A 9,356-nucleotide genomic window follows, 5' to 3' on the forward strand; every position below is an offset into this window, starting at 1 on the left:
ATTATAGGTATACAAGTGTTACACGAGACGACTGTCGTATATGATACAATTTCTTCAAGTCGAAATAATTAAGCTCATTCAATGGCTCTCTTTCTGCTGCAGAGGTGGTGGCGCGAGATCGGTTTCGATGTATTATTTTTATCAATATTGTTATTATGTTTTTATTTTTTTTTTATTACATGTAATGCACATATGTCTCAGTAGTAATTATCGACTTGTGTGAGTTTGATGTGTAGTAAATTGCAATGTTATCGGTATTGACGATGAAGTATGTCGATTTGCCGCGGATGAAGCTTGAGAAGAGGAAAAAAGAAAAAAAAAAAAAAAAAAAAAAAAATGGGCGAATCGATGGGTGCGCGTTCAAAAATCCGAGTAAACGATCTTCGTGTCTTGAGGCTTCTCGAACCTGATGGGCCTATAAACGGGCTGCGAGCCGTCCCAGCCCCTCGGCGCGGTGTTGTAGTTCTTGAGGTTCTGGTAGCTGTTGATCTTTGGCCCGTGATACGTGCCGTCATACAATTTGCCAGCTGTTTCGAAACGAAACAATAAAAAAATATCATAAGTAAAAAATTCATACGCGCCACAAAAAAAAAAAAAAAAAAAAAAAAAAAAAAAACAGAAATCGGTTAGCGTTAAAATGAAAATTTTGATGTTTCAACGCGTACGCACGAGTACGTGACACACTGTGTTAACAACTTTAAAAACACAAAACAAAAAAAAAAACGATCGTATAAAACTATATGGTTAGAGAGAAGGACATGTTACGACACTTTTTTCAAACTCGGAATCACAAAGGAAAGAAAAAATTAATGGTACGAAAGCAAAGCAAAGCGAAAAAGCACACGGCAAAGCTTCCTCGGACCGTATAGACATCGTCAAAGGTATATACACATAATCCTCGTTTGGTCCCTGAACACGAAAGCCACGCCAACTTGCCTACTTCCTCCGTGAACTCCTTCTTGAAGCACTCCGGGGTCGTGGTGCCAGCGACGAGGTTCTCCAGAACAGTGGTGCTCTTGAGCTGCTTCCTCGCCGCGAGTATGTCCTCCTCGGAAACCTCGGGTCCCACCCCGCCGGCCGGCTCGTCCCCCCCTTTCCTCTGCTCCACGGGCACATCAGCGGGCGGCGAGCCTCGCTGGAGCAACTGCCTCCTGTAGTACTCGTCCAAGGTGGTCATGGACGCCGATCTAGCGCCCCCAGCCGCTACAGTCGTCGCCGTCTGGTTGCCAAAGTGCCGGCGCTCGTCGACGCGGTAAAAGTCGACGGGCGACAGGGAATCATCGAGCGACTCCTCCTCGTCCTCTCTGTCGTCGTCCTCTTGCGCCCCCTCCTCCTCCTCGTCGTCATCGTCGTCGTTCTCCTCGTCGGCCGAGCTGGCAAACCCGTTGCCTCGGTAATGACGGCCACTACCGTTGCCGACGGAGCCCCGCCGATTGTGATGATGATGATGATGATGATGATTATTGTTGTGGTAGTGCTGGTGGTGATAGGCAACCTCGCGCCTCGCCTCGAAGAAGCGTGATATGTCGCTCTGGTGGACGCCGCAGGTGTCCGGGGCGAGGGCCTTGCCGTTGTAGTGGCCGACCGGCCGGCATGTCTTCTCGAACTCTTGGATGAGCTGTTTAACGGGCACCGGCGTGTAGTCCTCCTTCGCCTCCTCGTCGCACTCCTCGTTCAGCTGCTCTTCGTTCTCGTTGCCGTTGTGCTTGTGCCCGTTGCTCCCGTTTTGTTGGTGCTGGGCGTAGCAGCCGTTGCCGTTGCTCAGCGATTGGCTGTGCTGTAACGGCTTGTGGACGTTGTGGTAGCTAAAGCCGTAATTGTGGTGGCTGCGGTAGGCCTCCCTCTTTGCCGGGTAAGGCTGGTAACCGTTGCCGTTCGCCTGGTGGTGGTTGTGGTGGTAATGGTGGCTGCTGTGGTGGTAGTGGTGGCCGTTGCTCGCCTGGTGCTGCTTGCGGGTGGTTCTGGCGCCGTTGGTGGCGCGTTGCGGGCCGCGCTGGGAAGACCCCTCGAGGCTCGAGCGACGTGGTGATGGCTTACCGTTGCCGTTGCTATCGGGGACCGGTTTGTTCGCGATTTCCGAGGGTTCGGTACCCACGGCCACCTCGCGAAGGTAAATCTTCTTAACCTCCGCGTGACACGGACCGCAGTCCGAGTGGCTGGGGGCAAAGTTGCACGCCAGGGGATACTGCTGCAGATGCTGGTAAGCGCAGCCTTGCGGAAAAGCTCGTTAGTCGTTGCAGCGCGATTGTTACTTTTTTTTTTTTTTTTTTTCAAACTGTCATGCACTTTTGCTTATTAATATTATTTTCAAGTGAAATGAAGCGCGTAGAAGCCATGTTATATATGACAAAATGTGGGTTCAACGCGGGGATTGTACTTACTGGAGATCAGAGGGCTCGAGTAGTCCATCGGTCGATCGGCCAACGGACTGTAGAACGGCTTGCTTTCGAACTTGGAGTTCTCGTTCGCGCCGCTCTCCTGCAAACGCGGGGAATGTTTAAGCGTTTTTTTGTTGTTGTTTTTTTCAACACACCGAAGGTACAGAATAAGAATATTTGGTTCTTTGTACGAATACCGGCTTCGTTGGGTAAGTTGGTGCCTTTCCGAAGTTGTAGGTACTCGGTGATGGCGGCAGCTGTTCCGTGTCGACGACCCACTTTTCTGATTTTTTCCTGCGCTTCGCGAATATTTCAGCACCTGCGTTGAAGAACAAAAGAAAAAAAAAAAACGTATGCGTCAGAAAAATACTCTTTCCTCACCCACAAGCGCCGTACGCCCGGGGCTACACCCTACGTCCGCAAAACAGTCCCGGCGACGATGGCAAATTTGTGACGAAAACTACTATATTTTTTATATGAGCAATATTTCACGGAAACGCGCACTATCGAAGAAAATCCAATCGTACACAGTGGATGGATCAGTGATATCAACTACGCGTCCTTAGGAAAAATCGACGCGTTTATCGATGTCCAACCGCTCGGTGGACGCGCAGCGAGAGTTATCGCTCGCTTTTCTGGCCGCCCAACCGCACAAAGGCCCGAGGCCGCGATCGGCGCGTTATTATAAGCGCGATTTTTTTTTGGCACCAAAATCGGCCGCCGACAAAAGTTTGCGAAAAAGTGTTTTCGTAACAGGCCAGTCACCTCTCGGCCACTATACGGGCTCCTCGTCCGTCCATCTGTCGGCCTGTCTATCGGGGCGCCCGTGTGGCCGCTCTAAATATAAAAGCCGCTCACCTGATCCATTTATCCGGGCCTCCACTGACGTAATGGCCGATTGTATTTTCTTTTCTTTTTACTTCGATGAATGTCACTCAAAAAAAATAGAAAAAAAAAAAAAAAAAAAAAAAAAGGAAACAAATGATCCAAGGAGCGCTTTACGTACCGCGGCCCTTTTGGTTGTTCAAGTCCCGCACGATGTCGAAGAGTTTTTCCGGGTGCTCGGGCATCGCTTGCATGTTGACCTCCTCGCCCAGCGCTTGGATCCCGTGTATGTCCAAGACTCGGCCACACGGGTTCATCATGCATTTCAATGGCACCTTATCCTGTGAACGGAATGCGGAGGAAAAAAGCTTAAGGCTCGTGTTTGCATGTACGTGCACAATCATCGCCACCGGTGATATACGCACCTTGTGTTTGGGAGACGGGGGCTCCTCATCCTCCTCCGCGCCTGAAATCCAAAGACACCCCCAGGAACAACCCCGAGCCATCGGTTAAGGTATAGGTGGGTGGGGAGGGGGGGAGACTAAAAAGATTGTTCGAGGATCGGGTGAAAAAAACAAAAAAAAAAAAACACGAAAAAGATTGGTGCGTGTCGTTGGATGTGTGTAAAATATGTATGATAAATTGAAATTTTACAAGTGATTGTGTGTAGGTGTTGCGAAAAAGTGAAAGAGAGATAGAGAGAGAGAGAGAGAGAGAGAGTCCGGTATCATACTTGCAGTTACCGTCGTGAATCCATTGGACCGAGCGCTTCTTCCTGTTGACGTACATCGACTGGCCCTTGCTCTTCACGTTCTTGATGTCACTCAGGGAATTCGAGATTCGGCGCGCCAGCTCCACCTGGTCCTCCACCGTCGGATGACTCGGCGCGTAAAAGTACGACGAGGCGTACATTTTTTCTACACCCGAGCGAGCAGGACAACAAGGGACGCCGCACAGGTTTTATTTTTAACGTGTACGTATATATATGCATACTTTTCATTCTTTTTTTCTTTCAAACATTTATTTCGATTTATTGTATATCATCTGTCCGAAGAAGAGTGGCCGAATGACCCGTAGTTTATTCGAGATTTTCATTTTTTACATCAATCGGCGACTCTTCCATCATAACGAAAAAACAAAAAAAAAAAAAAAAAAAAGCATATAAAAGTCGCGTCTCGACAAAAGGCGAAGCGAAAAAAACGCGGCTTACTGTTTTTCACTTGCAACAGCTCGGTAGAGTCCGTCGCCGGGGTGAGCAGTTTCTGCAAGTTCATCGGGGTCGTGTTCCCGCTCTCCTGCGCCAAAGAAAAAGATTCAACTCCCTGAACATGACGGTAAGCCATTGTGTACATATTTACGTGGGAACGTGTATACCATGTCGAAGTGCAGTATCTTCGAGGTGAGGTTCTCGAGGAAGTTGCGTTTGTTGGGGTCGTGTCTGTCGGAGGGCTTGAAACCACGCTGGCGCACCACTACATTGTCGGCGGATACGCTGCGCTGAAGAAAACTACTGGCGCTGCTGGTGGTGGTTGTGGTCGCGCGGGTGCTGCTGCTGTAATTTACGCGCCGCGTCGTGCCGTTCGGTACCCCATTCCTCGTCTTCTCGTTAGACGTGAAGATGCTGTAGGCCGCGTTGTTCAAGATGCTGCGTTTGTTGCTGCCGCTGCTACCACCGGGTTTTCTGTTTATTTTATTATTATTGTTACTTTTTTTTTTATATTATATTGAATAAATCCTTCTTTTTTTTTTTTTTTTTTTTTTTTTTTCTTTTCTTTGTATACATTGGACCGATGGAGAAAAATATGTGCACAGTTGTACGGGTAATCGGTCTATCGTAGATCGACTGCCCTGATTTCAAGCCAGCATTCATTCATGAAAAAAAAAAAAAAAAAAAAAAAAACAGACAAACCGTGGGGGTGGTGTCATTAATACCAAAACTTAATTCCCGCGTCTCCCTTATCGTTTGGCTGATGCGCGCGGGTGTAACTCGTTCACGCCCCCCCAGCGTAGAGCCGCGATCAGCGGGGCGTGAAAGATGATCGTGCGCATCGTGTATGAAAAACAAAAAAACAAAAAAAAAAAAATAAAGGCTCGAGCCAACGCGTATACATATGTGTAGGCTTGTATAGCCGAAGAGGCCAATTAATTCCACGCGTATTGGCATCGGTACAAGCTGCTGCATACATGTGTATATAGGCTACTTGTGCGCGTGTCTATCTGTCTGTCCGTCTGTCTCGGGACGGTTCCCTTTCCACTCGGTGGAAAAGAATCGCCGCGAACTAAATTTATCTTTGGTGGTGTAACGTAACACGCAGTAGGCCACTGCTGCGCGTGTAAGAGTTGTATCGTGTGTATAGGGTCCATTCGTTAGCGTCGAAAAAGAAGGGACCCGAAGTTCTGGCCCCTCCCCCCAACTTTATTATACTTTTTTTTTTTTTCAATCTCTTTTCTAGATTTTCACATGGTTGCGTAATCGAGCTTTTTCCGCTCGTGGATCGGTGGGGTCATTTTTTTTTTTTTTTTTTTTTAATTTATTGGTCGCACGTGCGGCACCAAGCGGGAGTTCATTGTACTCCCCCCCCCCTTCACTGTATCGATCATAATACCGATTTGCCTATTATTCTCGTTTCGTTATCGGCTCTGCAACAACAGATTTGTGTGTTTTATCTCCTATGAGAATCTGACGGTTTTGTATCTTTGAGGTGTGCAGCTCATCAGATGCCGATTAAATCGTTTTAAAGCTGATCGATTTACCTTTATCACTTTTTTTTTTTTTTTTTGATAAGTAATAAGTGGTCATCGCTATTACCTTGTCCACAAATGATTACGTTTGTTTACAAAGACAACAGATAAATACATAATACTTGATCATAAAAGTAGTGGTGCACATTTTCGAAATCAGCCGATAATATTAGAAATCAATTGTTATTGTTTGCCTCTTCGTAGGATCAAACCATCGTACCTACATCAATATTTTTCACGAGCTCTAAGACGCCAACGCAACCAATAACACATGGGGGTGCTTGTTCATCGCATACCTTAACACCTTAAATTTAATTTTTTTTCTTTCAGTTCTCACTTTTTTAATAATTTATGGTACTTTTTTTTTAATCAACAGCTTCGTTGCAAAACAATTATTTCAGTTTATTTGTTAAAAGGTTATATTTTCTGCAAACTGTATCCTTACGTTCACCAATATCTTCCCAAAACAAGATTAACTTTTTTTTTTTTTTAATCACTGAGTAATACCGGCATTTATCGTGTACAAATCAAAATTCGTTATCAACTTTCATTTCCAACCAAAAGCCATTAACTTCGCAAGATACCGATCGCCTACTTATAATGCACACGAGCGTTCGTAAAAACCTTTTATCGCCAAGATTTTGCCTTCCGCTGGGCAAATCGATCGAGATAAGGAACATCGAGTTCCACAATCGCCAGTAAGTCTCGGATGGCTCGGATAACGCATCCCTCATTAAAATTTGTCGTCCCTCGCAGATTGGCTCGCAAGTTAACGAAAACAAGGTGGGTGCAATAAATCACCGGAAAGCACGTTTTTTCCAATCAAACAACCAATTAAGTTGAAAGACAAATTGATCGTTTTGTAATTCCCACCGGTTGGCTTTCATCATAGTTGCAGTTTGTTTATTTCACAAAACCCAAACACAGTACACGCAAGCGTCCTTTGCTTGCGAAACCGGCAAACGGATCTTTGTCTATTTCCCGCGGCCGTTAAGTAAAAACAAAGCCAAGATACGAATTTACACACGTACGGCCTATTGTTTTATAATACAAACTGCACGTATAAGCTCTTGTTGTTACTGTACGATATAGTATATCCATTCGATTGATCAAAATAATTTATTGAGCGTGTGAGTAATTGTTACCGTTTGGCAAAAGTTTGTTTAATTATCGCGATTTGTTCCCACGCAGTTTATTTCAAAAGGTGTTTATTTTTTGCAACTGTGTTACGCACGAGCAAAATCATATTGAAAAAATCGTGCAAAGCATCGTTTTTTTTTTTCTTTGTCAATGCTCAGTAGTCTCCTCAAGCGAAAGCAACGAAAAAACTCTGTTCTACGCACAAAAATCGCGCCGTCAAGAAAAAAAAAAAAAAAAAAAAAAAAAAAAAAGAAAAGAAAGAAAGGAAGAAAAAAAATGTCTAGCGTTCCTCTTACACGGAGAGCTCGAAAGATACACGCGGAGAACGATGGGCGCGTGGCTGTATTTTTAGCGGAGCCCGGTGTATTGTAGCGGGCTCGATTCGTTCGGAAGCGAAAATCGCATCGAAAACGCGAGAGAAACAAACGGGAAAGGATCGAAAGAGAGGCGCGTCGCACACCGCAAGCTCTACCGCGTATAAAAGCGCGGCAAGGGAAGATCGGCCGCTGCCAAAATATACCATTACCAAAAGTAACGCCCAACACCCACACACCTGTACCCATGAAAATCTTTCGTAGCTGTACGGGGTGTGCGACCACTGCTCATTCGCAAAAAGCTCGGCCGAGCCAGCAACGATTTTTCACGCCGGTTTTGCCGCAAAATGTTAACAACTAAAAATAAAATACTACACGGCTCGGCGACGTGCGCTCCGATAACCTCCCTCCTCCTACTCGGAAAGCTCCACTTGACATCGTTTGGCGCTCCACCTCAGCCCCCGGCGATTTGCAAAATATTATTCCGAGCTTCGATTAACATACTGTTCGAGCAAAACACACGAAAACCACTTTGCTATTTTTAATTTTCACTTCGGCGCCTCTCCTCCTCTCCCGAAAGCTCATTAGCTTGCGCGATCAATCGGGATCGGCCACGCGCGTGTTCGCCGCTCGCGCGCATTGTTTACGAGACTCCCGCGGACTTCTCGGAAACTCTCGTGAAGAAAAAAAGCTCGCGTGTAAACGCGCAACCGGCTAAATTTAACAAATTTCCCACCCGGCTGTACATTGCGAAGAAAAAAAAAAAAAAAAAAAAAAAAAAAAAATCGCGGATCTAGCGCGCGGACGCGGTCGTTAAATCAAAAAGCTCCCCGGCTCGCAGCCAAGGACGCTTTGCGCGAAACTATATGCGCGATGAATGTGCAAATATGTTGTACGGGTACGTAAAAAGGTCCGCGCGAGTAATCATATGCACGGCGAGCGAGGAGGGGGGGACGGAAGAAATAGAAGAGGAAAAGCAAGGCCGCAAGGTCGCTTATGTGTGCGCGATGCAGATATGCAAACACACACACACACACCTATACGCGTTGATGCCTGTATATTATTATTATTATTATTATTATTATTATCTCTCTCTTCCTCTGTTTCTACTTTTGGTTGGACACCGCACGCAATTATAGGTATACGTATATATATATATGTGTACTTATCGCTCGGCTGCTGCGTCGCCAGCGAGTGGTAGCTACTCCTCCTCATGGTCGCGCGCGCACTTGTTCTCTCCCTCTTAAACTTATCAGCTCTCGTTGATATATGTATATGGGGCCACTGTACGTATACGAAACCACAATCATATACGCGCGCACAACTTTTTCTTCCTCTTTGCGTACTCGCGAGAGCTTTTTTTTTTTTTTTTTTTTTTTTTTTTTTTTTTTTTTTCTTATCGGAACAAAGGCGCGTGCAGGTGTCGCAAGCACGGCAAACCAGACCTTGATTACCCCGAGCACTGGCGAGGAAGCGCCAGCGGCGCGCACAGCTCGTTCGATCGGGTTTTTCGAACGCCGCGGGGATTCCGCGCTTTTAATATATCGAGAGCCGGGTGGGCACTAATACCGCCACCGCATCATCGTCATCCCCGTCCGCGAGCTTTTCTCTCTCTCTCTCTTTCTCCTCCTCTTCTTCTTCATTTCCTCTCCGTCTCCCTTTCTCTCGGAGCGATGGTGAGAGGAGAAAGAGGGAGAGAGACGTACAGCATCAGCAGACGCAACACCGAGAGCGCGTTCCGTTGTCGAGCTTGCAGATCGCGGGGGATTGTTATATTTTCACTGTAGCTGTAACAGGAGAATACTCATTGTCGGGGGAAAAATACGCATGTGTGTGTTGAGGTCGATCGGTAAAGATGGACTTGCCGATGCGTATACGTTGGTTTTAGACGATTCGCGGGGAGCTTTCGCCGATGCATGTACGCGGCCGTGGTTATTTATAGACGGGGAGAGAGTGG

The 9,356-nt window shown here is 46.5% G+C and overlaps 1 protein-coding gene across 2 annotated transcripts; it reads right to left on the bottom strand.

The window, feature by feature from the left end:
• Window positions 1-306: 306 nt before the first annotated feature.
• LOC106645456 (uncharacterized) lies at window positions 307-8,866 on the bottom strand. Of its 2 annotated transcripts, none has more exons than XM_014361318.2 (10): window positions 8,565-8,866; window positions 4,578-4,884; window positions 4,414-4,498; window positions 3,947-4,120; window positions 3,629-3,669; window positions 3,385-3,544; window positions 2,543-2,697; window positions 2,382-2,478; window positions 937-2,211; window positions 307-527 (listed from the first exon to the last, which is right to left on the bottom strand). In XM_014361318.2, the coding sequence occupies exons 1-10, from the start codon at window positions 8,612-8,614 to the stop codon at window positions 361-363; spliced, it is 2,511 nt and encodes an 836-aa protein (XP_014216804.2). In that variant the 5' UTR covers window positions 8,615-8,866; the 3' UTR covers window positions 307-360. The 2 variants fall into 2 exon arrangements, with proteins under 2 accessions (XP_014216804.2, XP_014216805.2); XM_014361319.2 differs by having other exon boundaries at window positions 2,576-2,697; window positions 8,565-8,776.
• Between the last annotated feature and the right edge of the window lie 490 nt (window positions 8,867-9,356).

This window comes from Copidosoma floridanum, unplaced genomic scaffold, assembly GCF_036245765.1.
Source record: "Copidosoma floridanum isolate Cflo_tuat_1 unplaced genomic scaffold, Cflo_Japanese_pri ptg000030l, whole genome shotgun sequence".
In the NCBI taxonomy this organism is placed as follows: Eukaryota; Metazoa; Arthropoda; class Insecta; order Hymenoptera; family Encyrtidae; genus Copidosoma; species Copidosoma floridanum.